The 17,730-nt window shown below is 39.4% G+C and overlaps 1 protein-coding gene across 2 annotated transcripts in view; it reads right to left on the bottom strand.

The window, feature by feature from the left end:
* The window catches only part of TNNI3K (TNNI3 interacting kinase), a 129,376-nt gene extending 122,820 nt beyond the window's left edge, over positions 1 to 6,556 (bottom strand). For both annotated transcript variants that reach the window (XM_067563383.1, XM_067563384.1), the window contains exons 1-2: positions 6,468 to 6,556; positions 5,686 to 5,794 (exon numbers count right to left, since the gene is read on the bottom strand). In XM_067563383.1, coding sequence (XP_067419484.1) covers positions 5,686 to 5,794; positions 6,468 to 6,507 — 149 coding nt within the window. In that variant the 5' untranslated portion in view covers positions 6,508 to 6,556. The remainder of the gene's footprint in view (positions 1 to 5,685; positions 5,795 to 6,467) is intronic.
* Between the last annotated feature and the right edge of the window lie 11,174 nt (positions 6,557 to 17,730).

The raw sequence follows: 17,730 nt of genomic DNA, 5'->3' as shown, positions 1-17,730 counted from the left end.
AAAAATTTCTATTAGGAAATGTTGAAATATGTTGTGTGGACATTTTAATCAAAACAAAATATTTCAGCATACCTAAAATAAAAGTCTTTCTTCTTTGGTTTGTTGATGTGATCCAGAATGCTTCATTTCAGCTCAATTAAACAGCATATTCCCATTGTGGTGCATTGCTTCATGGAAGCTATAGTTCAGAAACCTCATGCCTCCCATTTCTTCCTTATGGGCCAGGCTCCTTGATTAGATTACACATCCCGTGACAAACCTAGATTCATATTACACCTGTGATGTACCATGCAAAGCATGGCCAAAGAGGAAATCCACATTGTATTGTGAGAGATATAGTCCTCCAAGGAGCTCAGCCCATTGGAGAGAATGAGGGCCCAAACTAGAACTCCCTAAGGCAACGTGTTGATAGGGAAATACAAGTTGTTGTTTTACAGAACTGATCTGAAATAAAACATTTCAGGTCAGTTCAACAAAATAAAGGATTCTGATCAGGTCAAAACAATCCAAAGTGAAATATTTCATTTCAAGTTTTCCAAAAAAAAATTTCATCAGAAGCGAGATTTTTCCACAGAAAATTTCAATTTTGGTGAAACGCATTTTCCATTGCAAAATCATTCCAACGGAAATTTCGGACTTGTTCCAGCCACTATCTTAGAATGAGCTACGAAGACCCAAGTCTTTAGGATATCCAGCCTATTCCATTAGGAACAATATTCTAGTGAAAAAAGATGTGGAATTGATACACAAGCATGGAAAGCCTATTGATAAACACAAGAGCTAGACTCCTTTCTGAAAAGTTGCCTGTGTTAGTTTGAGACTAGCTTCTAGGCAAGACTAACTTTCCATATCTGTCATTTAGATGGTAGATATTAAGCATTCAGGGAGCTTGCTGGCCTTGTTTCTGTTTTCTTAATATAAACTGTTCTGATATGGAATAATTCTTTCACACATTACGGTCACATTTTTTTCCTTCAGCGACTACTCTTCAGTTACCACTTACTTTTTACTGGGGGAAACAAAATGTTTTGCTCACTATAAAGAAAATGTCATTCTTCATATATATTATAGCTCCATACGTGTTCTCTCAGGCGCAACATGATTAATGACACTGATATAAGGCCCATCTAGTCTTTCAGATTTTCCTTGAGGGCTGATTGTGGGACAGAAGCTCCAGAGGTTGAGGGTAGGGTGACCAGATGTCCTGATTTTATAGAGACAGTGCCGATATTCGGGGCTTTATCTTATACAGACATCTATTACCCCCCACACCCATCCTGATTTTTCACACTTTCCATCTGGTCATCCTAGTTGGGGGACAACTCCTTTTTGTTAACATGTCTTCCCCCCCTTTGGAATCTGTGTTTGAATACATTTTGGTGCATGCATTGAGAGATGGATTGATTCACTTGATGGATGAATTTTAAGAGTTTCAATTATGATCTTATTGGAAAATCATGTCTCCTGCTCTCCTGTCTTGAGTTCAGTGACATAAAGCAAATGGTAGCATTCAAGGGGATGCTGTCAAGTTCAAAATGTACATATTTCTAAAAAGAACATTCCCTTAACTCTCATTAATAAGACCTTATATATTACTAAAAATCTAATTTTTCCACCATCTAGGCCACTTGTTTAAATTTTCCTTTTCTCTCAACATGGAAAAGGAAAATAGATTTTCTGTTTCTCTGGTTTATAGTCAATTTGTACTCAGTTACACTTCGTGGTTCTCATACTCTGACAAATACAGCAATGATTGCAAACACTGTAAGGGAATGTTTATGTATTGAAAAGGCTTCCATAGAAATTATTTTTTAAATTCATAGAAATTTTTCCATTGGTCTTAGATTTTGATGAAACTTGTGGTTACAAAGCCTAAATTTGAGGTCCCGAGAATGTCCTTCGAATACCCTTCTGAACAGATCATTTCCTCTTTTGGGAAGTTACTTTGATATTTGCTACCCTTAGAAAAACGATGGGCTTGATGCTAAGGCACTGCACAGACACTCAGGAAATCTGGGTTCAGTCGCCAGCTTTGCAACAGATTGTTGGTGTGACCTTGGGCAAGTCACTGTATCAACTTATGCCCTAGTTCCACAGCTGCAAAAAGGAGCTAATGCTTCTTTTCTCCTACCCTTTGTCTGTTTAATCTATTTAGATGGTAAATCCTTCAGGGGAGGTACTCTCTTCTCTATGTATTTGTACAGTGCTTAGCAAAATGTGGGTCTGAACTCTGTCGGGGCCTCTAGATACTGACATAATTGAAATAATAGACACCACCAGCACCTATTTTGGCATATGAAAATCCAAAGCATTCCTTTTAACAAGTGGTGTAATGGTACACTGACAGCAAAGGGCATATGTGATAATATCAAGAACCTCAGTGTGACTAACCCTCTCATTTTATATCATAAAGCTACATGCGTCTGGCTTTAACAGAGGTGAATGTACATCTTTTGGCGGCTTGTTTCTTTGCAATGCATGTCACATAAAGTGAAATGTCCATACACAGTCTTCAAATATACCTAGATGCAAACAAGTGCCACAATTATTTTGATGATGTTTTTGAGAAACTGCGTTTAGCCTCACCTTCCTCTTAGCCACCAAGTCAGCGCACAGGAAAGAGAATGCCTTTTTAAAAATCTTTGTTGCAACTGGTATCTTATGGGGAATAATGTACTGGCAGAATGCACAAGTTTTATCACCCCATGTTTCTTCTCCAGCACTCTGAGAACGAACTTCTCCCTGGTCTTCAACCATCAGACAGTTTCTCAAAATTATTTTTCTTCCTCACTGAACAAATGTGTCCTTCTGTGTGGAAGTATTCCTACCAGCCTCATTTGATATCTCCTCAGAGGTGATAGAGCCATTCAGAATAAATATCCCATTAATACAGGACAAAAACTATAGTCTTCAGACCAGATTCTGATTTTAGATTCACATGGGAAGACTGGCCAATTCCAATGACCCAGGGCAGATGACAGAGCTGAACCTGTTGACAGACATTTCAACCCTGATTAAAAGTAAAAAATCCACTTTTGGGATGTCAGTAACAGAGGGCCCAACCCTGCAATGTGCTAAGTATTGGTAATTCTCATTGACTTCCCCAGGAATTAATAGCCCTCCCCACCTAAGAAGAGAAGGTTTCCTGACACATTTAGTGGTCCTACACTTGGTTCCCAGACAAAGTGGTCAGCTTCCAGTGGCCAGCTAGCTACAAAATGAATTATTTTCTTCTCTTTTACCTAATGCAGAAACAAAAATACACTTTCTGCTCAGTGGACTCAATGCTGCGAAGTGCGGAGCAAAGCATTGAAGTACACACTTTAAGGTTAAGTCATTGGGACTACTCACATCCTTAAAATTAAGCATGTGTTTAAGTGCTTGGTTGGCTCAGATCCACAGTGCTCAGCACTTTTCAGGATTGAGCCCAATATAATCAACTATCTGCATTTCACCGTGGGGGTTCAAATATTGGTAATAGAGCAGATTGAATAATCATAATAATAATTTAGCTAACCAATTTTGTCTTTTTTATTAATTGTCTGTGAACACAACACAATATTTTCTCAAGTGCATTTGATGTTTGAAATTATTTAGTAGATAGTTTCTGCAAATTTACTCATTCACAAGCCATTTACTGAGTATATTCATTAATCAAGTTGTTTTTAATTGACATATAGCTCACATGGTATTGTTACCTTTTAAACCTAGCGGCTAGTGGAAAATTCAGGGTCTTGTAGGTTGTTCCAGTAAGGAAAAATTGGCGATAGGTATTTCTTTAATGCAAGTTTGTTTGTTTTCAATGTCCTGTTTCCCTAATCACAGAAGGAAACAAACAGCAGGAGACATTGCCTTTGTTTGCTGTTCCAAGCCTGCCTTCCCATCCAGCACTCTGTTCCCAAAAAACTTTTTCTCTGGACAATGTTACCAGCCTTCTGGTACTGTCTTCTTGGTATTGTCTAGATGCTTCAGTTTGTCCTGTGGCACTTCAGCTTGTGCTCAATTACCCCCCTCTCCCGCCCAAAACAGTTCTACCAATCCAAGCCCCAGCCTCTAAGTTTGAAACCCTCACATGACTCAGTTTTACTCTGCTTTCCCTTGTGTCTGTATTTTGTGAGCTATTGCTATTTCAAGTACATACAAGGTTGTTACAAGGAGGGAGAAAAATTGTTCTCGTTAACCTCTGAGGCCAGGACAAGAGGCAATGGGTTTAAATAGCAGGAAGGGGGGTTTAGGTTGGACATTAGGAAAATTTTCCTAACTGTCAGAGTAGTTAAGCACTGCAATAAATTGCCTAGGGAAGCTGTGGAGTACCTGTCATTGGAGATTTTTAAGAGCAGATTAGACAAATACCTCTCAGGGATGGTCTACACCAGTGGTTCTCAGACTACGGGGTGCAGGAATGTGTCAAGAGGGACTTTGTGAGCTCTAAGCCTTTTTTTTGTTTTTTGTTTGTATGATCTTTGGGGCTGTGGAGAAGGGCCCTGCACACCCAGGAGGTGGGGGGAGGGGCTAAAGGCAACAACTGGAGCCCCGCCACTCCAGGGCTGACTCCTGGAGCCCCCCAGCCCACCTGAGGCTGACAGCCAGAGCCTCACTGCTGGAGGCTGACAGCCCAAGTCCGGCCACACAGGCTTGAGCTCAAGGATTGAGCCACACCCTCGATCTCTCACCAGAAAGCAGCCTGGTCTCAGGCTGTCCTTCCCCCCGGGGGGTTTACGATTGTCAGCACCCAGGCAGTGGGGCTCTGGTTGTCAGTCCCCTGGAGTGGCAACGGCAACACAGAAGGGTGGCAATGGGGTGCTAAGCTAGGTCTGCTGGGAAAAGTGATATTTAAATATCCTTTTCACATTGCCACCCTTACTTCTGCAGTGTTGCTGGTGCAGCGCTGCCTTCAGAGCTGGGCACCCAGCCAGCAGCTGCAGCTTTCCACTCTGCCTTTTGAGCTGGGCGGTGGTATAAGTACTTGTGTGGAGGGGAGGAAGGGCGTAAATGATTCTAGGCACAAAGAAGGGAGTGCAATGAAACAAGTTTAAGAATCACTGGTTTAGACAATACTGAGTCCTGCCTTGAGTGCAGGGGTCTGGACTAGACCTTGCGAGGTCCCTTCCTGTCCTATGATTCTATTGTTTCATCCCTGATTACAACGGTTACTTTACATTCATTCTGAATGCTAGGCAGTGGTCATGCCTGAGCCATAACAGTATGCTATCTTATTGGATGAGTAGGGCTTTTAGTACCAGGTGTCCTGACAAAGTGACTGCAATTAGAAATTTGAAATCATTCTGCCTGCATCTTTGTGTAAAAATCTGCGCATATGCCTGCCAGCAAACTTGTTTGCCAAAGTATTTTTAGAGAAAGAAGAAAAGGAGGTATGTACACTGTTAAAGCAAATACATTTAAAAACTCAAACGTATATTTGCAGTACAATTTTGGCAGTATTCACCCAACTCTAGTAATAAGCAGCCATTTATCTTGATACTAGGATGTGGGACACTGGCCCAGTATTATAAGGACTGACTCCTGAAAACACATAGCAGATATAAATAGAGAGCAGATATTGATTATCTATCTATATGTGCAACACTCATTTGACACATACATAAAAACATTTAGAACTACACCAACATCTAAAAGGTAATTATCATTTCTAAATAAAATAAATAAGTTTCCAGAATAATTTACCTAAAGACATGTTTCAGTTCTGTAAACTCCTTTTCTTTGATCTGCAGGTCATCTTCTAATCTTTCTAAGATTATAGCATATGATTCACTAACTTTTTTCTTCCATTCATCTAACAAGAAAAAGGAAATGGGATTCACAATATACTTCAAGCACTATAAAAAACTAGAACACAGATCACAATCTCCCAGTAATCAAACAACTCCACTTTCAAATTTGCCAAATTATACATTATTTTGCTACTAACATTTTCAGTTTAAATTATGGATATTTGCAGTTAAAATGTTATTATATGTATTATACAAAAAGAGTTAGGTGTATTTTCCTTGTGTAAAGCAATATACACACACATACCTATACTATACATACACATTAGATATATGAATCTTTCTGGAAAATTCATTTCATTTTAATAATGAAAAGCTTAGTTTATAAGGCTGTATTTGTTAGTTCTTAATATCCAAGTCTTAACAGTATAGAAGCACAGAATAAAAATAGTTCTAAGTTTTGTAATGTACTAATTAAATATTAATTAAATCAACAAAATAATCTAATCTAATATGATCTAATGGTTTAAAGAAATTTGCTGGCTTTTCTTCCTCTTTTTCTTTTGTAGATACTGTATGTGGTTTGAGTCAAGCCATTCTTCATATAGACCAGAACAATACAATACCTTATCCTTGAACTCAAGAGTAAATTAGCAATGAGTAAATTTTCTAAAGCTACATTTGCTGCTGGTTGATGGATTTATATCATATTGCATTTAAACAAGCCACATTAATTACCAGTGCAAGTTTGGGTTGGTCTAGATTTATAATTCCCCATTTGTTCAATATTTCTTCTTTGTTTCAGCAAAGTTCTTGCAGTAATATGATTCCTTGTTCAAGTGCAGTGACAGTCCTGCTGAAAAATACTTTGATAGTCTCTGGCTAAAAATAAACTGTGTGCCAAATGGAATGTCATGCAACAATGACACAGAGCAAAACAGTGTGTGCTATCAAGTGTAAAATAATAAAGGTAACTAATCAGTCTGTTTAAAATACAGTGTCAAAAATAAATTGCAAATGTTTCAGCAGAAATATTTGCTTCCATCTGTTGACTACTCCAACGTGGAGGGGGGGTGAGCAAACTGGCACCAAATCAGTGGTGAGGAATAGACACAGGGGACTGAACCCCAATAACAACGTGCAAGCCTATTGTGAGTAGGCTGTGCTCACCTCCGAGTATGCCTCTTTCTTACACTTTGGCAACACTTGTCCAGCTTGTTATGCCAATGAAGCCTCATAGAATTGAACGGAAAAAACGATTCACCCATTAGCTCATGATTACGGTGTATGTGTGCATTTTGTGTCCTTGTTTTCTAAGTTTCAACCTAGGGGACAGGAAAAGCAGCAGTATTGCCATCACCTCTGCTAAGCCAGCCCAGCTTGGGGTTCCATTGGAGTGTGATGGAAGAGGTTGCTCAGGAGATTGCTATACTGGCCACTTCTGTTACCCCCAAGAAGAGTGGCAGATGCAGGCTCTTATGTGGCTTGCATCCCTGCTGTAGGTGGCCTTTCCACCATCAGGGGACTGCAGCTTGACAGTTAGTTAGGTTAGTGTCTTTAAGAAGGAAGGAAGGAAGGAGAGTAGTTTATCATCTCTGAGGCTCTAAAAAAATAATTAAAACAAGCAGTTTAGGGCTTTGGATTCTGCTTACCAATGGTCTGCTTCCTTGTCAATCTGTTTGTCTGTCTCTCAACCCCTCCTTCTCGCTCCACAGTCTCTCACATTTGTTTTCTTACACCAATATTTTATTAATTCCGATCTCTGCACTTGGGAATCTTCTATTTTTAATACTGGTATTTTAAAATAAATATTTAAAGTGATATTCTCAAGGTTAGAAAGCCCAGCAACTGAACTTGACAGCTGTTCTGTATAAACGTTCTTACTTCAAGGATTCCAGTCAAGATAGTATGTGCATTCATGCATGCATACACACATATGCGCACGTGACACTTTTAATGTGCTATATCCCATCGTAAACAAACCAGCAGTCCTGTTGCAGTTTTTATCTACATGACCGCACCAGTTTATTTGCACTGTTTTTCACATAAAACCAAGGATGTATTTTTTAATATTTTGAGTGGCGTTGACAGTACACCGTGAGATATGCACCCAAATATCTGAGAAAAAGCACAGGTCTCATAACTGATACGCCACATCCAGTTGCTAAACAACTATGAGAGCTATAAACCTATCACCATAATGGGTGTCTACACTTCCCAGCTTTTATTAGCTTCATATTTATTTATTTTTCTTCAAATTCCTAAAATGCGGGCACCCATCCAAGTGTAGGTGCTGTGAATACTTAACCCATAATTTAGAAACACAACATAACACAAACAAAGGACTGTTCATAAATGTATCCACCTCAGCCCCTCCATTTTCTTAGAAGCCTTAATGAAGAGAAAAAAAAAGATTAAACAGATCAATGTCCTTTCATATTAATATAACTTCTGAAGATAGTTTGCTAAACAATCTATGTTTTAGGGGTTCTGTATTTTTGGGAGTTTTGCTATGGACATTAGTGGAAGCTGGATCTGGCCTGAAGGGGCCCAAAACTGTAAGCTACCAGACGTTTCCAGCTCACTGACATAGACAGCAGAGTCAGGCTGCAAACATCCATGTGTTGTGTTGGGATCAGTGAGTGAAATCCAGAAAAACAGCATAGTAGGGGTACTGTATGGAGAGTCAGGAGACGGGTTTTATTCCTGGCTCTGTCACTCATGTGCCTTGTGACCTTGGACAAGGGCACCTCGGTTCTTACCGTAGTAAAATCAGAATATTAATGCTCACTGGTCTTTGTAGAGTTCTTTGAGCTCTATGAAAGAAACCTCTGCCATCAAAAGAGCAAAAATAAAACCAGTGATGGGGGAACCCCAAGGGCTCAGGCCTTTAAATTTGGATTCATATCTGACCATTTACAGGTTCACCCAAGGCCTGGGTGACCCCCTCCTCTGAGTACTTCTGCAGCCACAGTACCTGTTATCTCTTCAGAGGATGTCCCAATGGTCCTGCTCCTCGATCCAGTGTGACTGAGAGTGCTCCCTCTCCACCCACTCTATAAGCTGGATTGTGCTTGCATGAAGAGTTTGTTGAAAAACTGAAAACAATGAACAAAATGGTAAAAAAATAAAAATAAATAAAAATCAGTCAGTTCACAGGTAATTTGCAAATAAAAAAAGTTATAAATGCACTGATTGAACTGTTAGACCAGTTCTAATTAACATCTATAGAGCTAGCATTAAAAAGCCAAGAGCAATATTTTTCAGTGAACATAATTCTCAAATATAATATCTGCAGTGTATTCAGCTGTACAGTTGTTTGATTAATTTTTAAAGTTTTGTGAAAAATTTATTTTATGTTTGAAAATGTACAATTGTTAAACTCAGTCTTGCAAGAGCGCTGCATGCAAAATCCACTTCCTATTTCAGCTGATACAGGCTTCTCATGGAGCCTTTACAGGATTAGGCCCTTTGAAATTATCCTTATTTCAGATTAATTCCTTCCCACTCTAAGAATATAACCATATCTACATGGAAGGGCTATAAGTCACTATTATCTATTTCAGTATTGTTCTAGTAACAGTCAGCTGTAACGCTGATAATGACAAGAACTTTAAAATAAAGCACATTTTGATGAAAATAAAATACAATGGTCTCAATAGCCCATAAAATGAAATAGGTGTTTACAATGTCTCCTCTGTGACAGTGGATTAAAAGAAGTGTTTTTTAAAAAAAGGGTACTGCTATTTTTGTTACCACAGTATAACACTGGCATTTGCAAAGGGATTAATCTTCCACATGCCATCTATTGAGCTGCCAGTAGAAAGGAGAGAGAAAGTGAAGCAGTGTGCGTTAGAGATTTAGGAACAAGAAGAGGATGGAACCACTGAGCTGTTGTACTACAGATAATTCTCTTTCCAAGTCAATAGTGTTTCTTTTGAGATCCAAATCATTTTCACCCTTCTCTGTATTGCTCTGATCAATCTCCCCTATCTTTCTGGCACTTATGTCTTTCAGGCTTTCATTTGTTTTTTCATCTGCCACTCCTGATGTTCTTCTTTAAGTGCCCAATTTCTCAGATTTCAATTTCTTGCCTAAAAGGTTACTGAAATAATACTCCCCTCTCAAATTCCATAATATAATATAATACATACAGTATGGCCAAATTTCTGTTCATTATACCATGCTCTCAAAGCATTCAGGGAAATCATTAGAATGATGTTCATTATGAGCCCTATTATTGCACTACACAGCAAAACTAATTAAATAAAGAAAGCTGACATGAATAAAATCATTAAACACTCATCTTGGCTTTCTTTGAGACTGTACCACCCTTCACAGTAACATTTCAGGATGGATGGAAGCCAGGCAGCCCTATATAGGTCTATAAATACTGTATCTGTCTAGCAACTCCAGCACATGCTAATTTAGGTCATATCCTGCATTTCTTCAGGAACAGTCCTTATTCAATGGAAAACTCTTGCTCTGTGGAATGTGAACTAGTCCTGCCTAAGTGAAGAGTTCATCAGTGGATCCTTTATACCCCAAAAAGTTGAGAAGTAAATATACTTGGAGCATCATCATGATCTAGTGGTCCGGGCATAGGACTAGGAGTCAGGAACTCTTGTTGTCTTGTGCAAGTCCTTTGACCGCTCCAGGCCTTGCTTTTCCCATCTGTGAAATGGAGATAGTTGTAGTCATCTACCTCGACGGTGGGCTGAGGAAAAAATAGTTCATGTCTGTAAAGTGCCATGTAAATTTTAAAAAAAGACAATGAGTAAATCAAGTTTGGAGCACAGTTATTCACTAGGGGCCCAATCCTTCCTCCACTGAGTTCAGTGACTGTTAGATCACACTGTAAACTGACCCTTCTTAGCCCAGGAAATTAGAATAAGCCACAAGGAAAAAAGTGTATGTATTTCCATTACACATCCCCAAGTACTGAAAATTTCTGTTGGAGAAACAGGACGGTTTCTTTTATTTCTTTTCCCTGTACACCCTTCGCCTTGGTAACTGTGTCAGATTATTAATAGCATCAATTATTTTTATTGCAGTGGGACTACAGGTCCTGAGATCAGGGCTCTATTATACAACGCACTTTACAAACACACAGAGAGAAAGTTCCTGTCCCAAGGAGCTTAATCTAAATGGACAACGGATGAGTGGGAAAACAAGCACTGAGTGGTGAAGAGGCAGAGCTAGGAATAGAATTCAGGTCTCCTGAGTACCAGCCACAGAACCACACTCCCTTATGGGCATGCTAATGATTTCTTCATCTCCTGCTCCTGCAGGGACTCCAAGTTTTGTCTCAGACCATTCCCCACTGTGGCTAACTACCTCCTTTCCTTCAAATATCCTTTTCAAACCTCATTTCTTTTGGTTAGTCTTCTGCTACTAATCTCAGCTCGCTTGATCCCACTGCAACCCATGTGTCTGGTCACATTAACATTATAGAAGTCATTATTTGTAAACCCCAATAAGTTTACATAATGTATCTCAAATGGTCATCACAGCAAACATCAATATAAGCACAGGACCAGATGGTGAACCTGTTACAAAGGTGAACACTTAGTCTCATGAGAAGTTCCATTGGATGCAGTGGCAGTACTCATGTGAGTAAACACTCATTTTTGTGAGGACTCACAAGCTGGCCCATTGTATACTCTCCCAGGCATTTGCCTTTTCTCCCTTTGCTCATTCTACTAATTCTTCAGCTCCCAAAACATGTTGATGGTGAGACTTAACTTCTGTAAATCTCTATCTGTCTAGAGAGGACTGTAAAGGCCAAAAGGGCAGGGACCAAGTGTGGTTTTATGCCTACAAAGCAATACAACACCTCCCACCCCTCCATGGCACTATGTCATTATAATACCAACAAAGAATAATCTCATCCTGAAGTGAAGATGCTAAATCCCGACACTATCATCAAAAGAGCACATAGACACTGTTTTTTTGTCCAACTCACCGCTATCTGGGGTATGGCTTTATTTGTTAACTCAAAAATGGGATCACATCAGCCTCAGAGTAAACTTTTCCCCCAACATTTTCCTCTAAGGCTCCTGTGTCCTCACTCTTTAATCTAGTAAGCCACTTCTGCTTCTTTAATGCTCCACAAGAATGCTCCACTAGCCACAACCAGTCAGTAAAGCTTCAGCAACTTTATATAGCTTTTTACCATTTGCTGACAAGGTTGTTAATAGAAGCGCACTGAACTCCTATTACACTTTGTTTCAAGAAATCATATTCTTAATGAAGTGAAGAAATCTTTGTTGCAGCAACAAAATACCATAGGTAAAATCCTGGCCCCACTAAAATCAATGGCAAAACTCCCATTGACTTCAGTAGGACCAAGATTTCAACCCAGATCTCCAGATATCATTCTTGATCAAATCTAACTAACTGCTGGCTATTTCTGTTGACTTTGCCGTAAGTGCTCTATCTTGCTATGATTGATCACATAGAACTCCCACTGAAGGGATATGGCTTTAAACAACCAAAAATATTCAAGAGAATCCAGCAGCTGGCAATTAGTAGATGCTTTAATTTTTTAAATGAACTAATTTAGATTCCTTTGGGCTTGGTCACATGTATGCTGTTATTCCCAATGCCAGCATCCACTAATCATCTTTTTTCATACAGAAATGTTCTTTCATAATTCCTTTTTTCCCTTTCTTTGAATAATGCAGTAATATCATAATATGATATTGTACATTACAATCATATCAGTGATAGTATGGAATTTCAAATAAAATTATGGGTTCATCAGAGTTACTGGGCAAAAATTTGTTCTCTATTATGACTCAGTTGAAATCAATGGATACCATACCTAAGTGCTTATTCATGAATGATGGATCTGTAACTGGTCACACACAATATGTGCATCAGCCATATATATTTATATATGTATGCATATAGCAAAACACTGCGTATAATACAATATTTATAATACTTTATTTGAAGTATTCTATGGAAAACTATAGTTTATTTAAACACAACTCTGTACGTGATTGCTTTTCAGAGGTATTACACTAAACCTAATTGCAGCTTAAGTACTAGAAACATGAAATAAATCCACAAGGAACCCCAATTTTATTAACCACAGCTCCAAATCGATCCCAATTTGCTTTCTGAAAACTCAAGGCCAAAATACATAGAGTAGAAAGCAATCATGGACTGGCACAAGCCCATAAAAATAGTCTACTCTTTCTCACCCAGTAAATGAAATCTACACTTATTCTGTTACAAAAGATCTGTTTTTATTAAGCTCTCTGCTTTAAGATTTAAATGTTTTATTTCCTCTTAGGGCAATGCATTGACATGCTATATGTTAAATGAGACTGGACATGAAACGCCTCAGTGGTTTGCAAGGGAAAGAGAGTGGACATTTTACGAATCTATTCAAAAGTGATAGGAAAATAGGAATATATCTACATATTCAGAAATTACTTAGCCACAAATTGTTCAAGGCTATCACATATTTTAAGAGATATGGACACAAGCAACATTTTGGCAATGAATGCAACATACAATACATTTAATACAGACAACTGTTTAAGCAATCTCTTTACTTTGGGAGTAACTGTATTACAGAAAAAAAACATAAAGAAGAGTTCCTGCATAAGAGAGATTCCACAGCATTTTGAAGCACAATACAATTAAGTGCAACTCTTTTGTACTGTGTCCATGGTACGTGCCACTTTCTGTCAAACTGAATACAATTATGTGGCAGAGAATAATTTTGAAATCTTTAAGTTGTTTGACTTAAAAGTGGACAAAAAAAATTTGTCAGGGTCAGATGCTGCAGCACTCCTTTGTGGCCTGCCATGGTACCATTCATCCTGCCTTAGTTTCCCTTCAGTTCTTGAACAGTCAGCCAATGTCTCCAATGTAGTTAGGTTCTGTGCTTAGTCCTCCAGCTAAATCAATCTGCGGTTCCTTCTAGGGTATCCAACGTCCAAAACAAATACAACAAAACTAAAATGGTCATCCGTTTTGGTTCATTGATGGACCCGGCCCTTCTATAAGTCTGTCTTTTCTAGTTAACACTCATCTGGGCTCCCTGCTTCAGTCTACCTTTCCTCAGGAAGGCTTTGACAGGCAGCACTCTGACTCAACTCCCAGGCTTCAGTTACTCAGTAAAAGTTGGAGACCTGCTCCCCTTCCCCATCAGCCACCAACTGCGCTAAGCCAACCTCTATGCCTGGCACTTACTGCGGGTGGAGTGGAATGGGGCTGATTTGAGCTCACAGGCTCTTGTAAAATCTTTGTAGGCTAGTGTGGGGTTTATACACCCCCGCACAGAAATGCTGACAAATTTTCAAATCCACAATCTTTTCCCAAGGAACACACTCGAACAGCTTGTGCTGTTACCTTTCCCAAAATATTCTTCTCTGACAAAAAAAAACAAATACAAAAAACAAAAAGAAAGGAAAAGGCCATGTGTGGGTTTCAAAAAATCAAATTTAAAATAGACAGTTTTATAAACTATGCAATTGCTGTCCATAATTAATACATATTAATTTCCATGTTGGGAAAAACATTTAGACACAGATTTTGAGCATATTTTGGTAACAGACTTCAGTGTAACATGGCTTGGATAGGTTATATCAGTGCTGTGATAAGTTACATCATTGAGCCTGGCATCCCACCAGTTCTTATACCAGAATGCACTATTTCATAGTTAATTCTGCTAATAAGATCCTGAATGAACTGCTCAACATAACAAGCAACTTTGTTGGGGACAATTGTTTTCTTTGTCATTATTGACAATTCTGCTTGTAAAACTAAGTAGTGGAAGCAGAGCAAGCTGTGTGGATTGTAACACAAAGGAAAAACAGAGGTAAGATCAACTTTCAACCCCGTATTGTGATTTAACAGACACCCTCTGGCTGTGTAAACTGCTGTGTTCTTGAAACCTGGCTAGCGCAGGGAAGCATACGTAAATGCCAGGAACAGAATTACTGTTGAACACAGCAAATGTACAGTGCATCCGGGCTTCCACATTCTGGGACAGATTGTGTTTCCTCTTCTGAAATGGAAGAAGAGGCCTCAGAGAGATTTTTGCTTCCTCAGGCACTTGTGCAGGGAGTGAAAGGTGAGCTACTACAGTCTTGGGGTATGTCTACACTATAATTAAACACCTGTGGCTGGCCGGTGCAGCTGGCCTGTGTCAACTGACTCGGGTTTGCAGGCTCAGGCTGTAAAATTGTTTAGACATTCGGGCTCCAGCCCAAGCCTGAACGTCTACATAACTTGAGGCACTCCACAAGTTACTAAGAAATGGCTGAGTGAGATGTGATCTGACCAAGATTCTACTTATTCCCTCCTCCCTGTTGGGAGGAGTACAGATTGCAGTCTTTTCATGAGCAGTCTACAGTTGCCACTACATTAAGGCTACCTCAGCTCTCTTCAGCTGCTATATGGCCAGCATGCCTTTCTTTCACCTTCCCATCCTCAAACACAGCTGAGGGTGCAAAACCCAATAACTGTCTTTATAGTAAAACTAATTTCAGTGAACAAAGTAGTTATCAGTGCATTATGTTTGGGGGCATTCTTCGAATAAATCTTTTTATAATAGTTAAGAATGAATGACACGTTAAAAGAACACAATTACTGGTTACCGTGGCTGTGTGTTTAAGTCTTCATATTGATGAGGCAATTCACCACGAAACCCATCTAGGAGCAAAGTTTGGTCTCTAGTTAAAAATGCAAAATCTATATGTCAAACGCTTGTTTTTCCCAGCATGTTTTGCATAACATCAGAAAAGTTAATGGCACAAAGATTATGCAAATTTGAAGATAGACTAAGTATTCTCGTGACTTCATTCTATTCAGTCTATTCTATGACTATTTTTACTTCTTGGTTTGTATAGTATTTGATTCCAACTAACACTTTATCCTGTTGCCTAAGACCTTTTCTCCTTGGCATCAGCCCTGATCCCCCTTGCAAATTAAATCCACACTTTCATTCCCCTGCAAGCCTGTGGGGGGTCTAGTTCTTCTGTACCATTCACACTCAGAAGACCTTTAACTCAAGTAGATAAACCTTCCAAAAGAACTAGTCTTGCCAGCAATATATGATGAAGGTTATGGCCAACTTTGTTACAAAATAATATTGGTGAGATATTCCATCGCCTTGTAACTGGCATCAAGAAATAGTCAGTAAGAGTAAAGAAAGCAGCCCACAAACATTTTGTTTCTATGAGATATGTCAAAAAGGCTGGTACAAATTTACCCTGATAATACTTGTCTTTGATTACAATCCCACTCACAAACACAGGCTCTTTTGTGAACCTCCTTGACACACTCACTCATATAGGTTCCCTACCTAATGAGCCAAACCTCAGCTTCCACATTATAACTCTACACTTTTCCTTCCTCTAAAATCTTTGGAGAATTCAACAAGGGATAGTTTTATTATTGATAATGCCATGATATGATCAATACTATATATACTCAACATTATTATAGCACTCAATATGTACTACATTGTTTAGTCATGAAAACTTTTGTTAAACATTCAAGATATTAGGCTCAATTCTCAGCTCCATTTTACTAGGGTAAATCCAAGAAGTTCCTCCAGATTTACACTGGTGCCATAGATATCAGAATTTGTCTCTGTGCTTATGAGATAAAAATAATTAATTTTAGAAGCTTTGGGACTGACAAACATTTGAAGTCAAACATGAATTTTATATTTTTCATTAGAAATGCAGTTCTATTTTTTGCTAACATTTCCTGCTACTGAACAAATACTTTTCACTTATGAATAGCACCTGTCATATGTTGTGTTAACTCATTTGCCCTAGCATGGTGACAGCTCAATTGCCACATTCTAATGAAAAAAAGCGAAAGAATTTTAAATTGTAACTATGTAATAAAAACTATCTGAGAAAAAATATAGTGAAACAAAATTACTTTATGTACTGTACAGTTAATTTTCTCAGCACAGACACAAAATGGACAGCTACAGGGCAAAGGGATCACTTACAATCAACACAATAAAAATGCATGACGGAAAGGGTGAAATGGGTTGGGAATGTGACTGCATGTTCCCAGATGATGAAGAAGGAAGAGCAGGTAAATTCATCAACTAAGAAGTTTCTGAAAGTGTGTGAGGTCTAGGGGGCAAGAGTTGTCAGAGAGAAGACTGAATAGTTATAACAGTGGTTCCCAATCTTTTTTGATTGAGGGCCACAATATCATTTTTACAACTATGAAGGGCCACCAGTCTCTGCCAGCAGGCCTCTCCCCACCCCACTACAGTCAGGTGGAGAGTTCCTCCTTGCTGATCTCCCGTCCCCTTGGATGCAGCAGGGAAACCACGTGTCCTGTAGCCCTGTGCACACCACCTGGGTCCCTAGGCAGTGGCTTCCTTCTGCAGCCAGGGGCATGGGAGATCAGTGCTCTCCTCCCTTTGGCTCCAGCAGGGACCCCAGCACCTATGGATCCAGGCGGAGCACTTTGCCATGCTCCCTGCTACTGCCAGGGAGAGGGGAACGCTGAGCTCCCATCCCCTTGACTGCAGTAAGGAGCCTGCACCGGTCTTTTAGCCCTGCAAAAACACGCTCTGCCTGGGTCCTTAGGCAGCAGCTTCCTTCTGCAGCCAGCGAGAGGGGAGTGGCGGGCCACTTTGAAAGACCCCATGGGCCACATTTGGGCCCTGGGCCACAGGTTGGGAACCACTGGGTTATAGCATTCTAAATTCTGTGTAAGACAGCTGTTTATTGCAGTGCCACTGAACATTGTGAATGTCAGTATTATAAAACCAAAGGGGACATTATCTTGGGAGGAGAGACTGCAGGTATCAAGTGGACAGAGTTGCACTTGAGACAGAGGAGGAGGCATTACCACAGCTTGATACTCAGTTGATATTCAACCAGAACGTCTCAGATCTACTTTGAGAACTGAAGTTATGAAGTGACGGCAAGGTGTAAGAGTCCTGAGAGATACATGTGTACCACGAGGGAATTCAAGGAACTGGATAATAAATTAATGACAC

Source organism: Emydura macquarii, unplaced genomic scaffold (assembly GCF_026122565.2).
Source record: "Emydura macquarii macquarii isolate MOO-44397 ecotype Brisbane River unplaced genomic scaffold, CSIRO-AGI_Emac_v2 contig_2481, whole genome shotgun sequence".
Lineage (NCBI taxonomy): Eukaryota > Metazoa > Chordata > Testudines > Chelidae > Emydura > Emydura macquarii.
The sequence above is the reverse complement of the archived record's forward strand: the minus strand, read 5'-3'. Positions and strand labels throughout refer to the sequence as shown.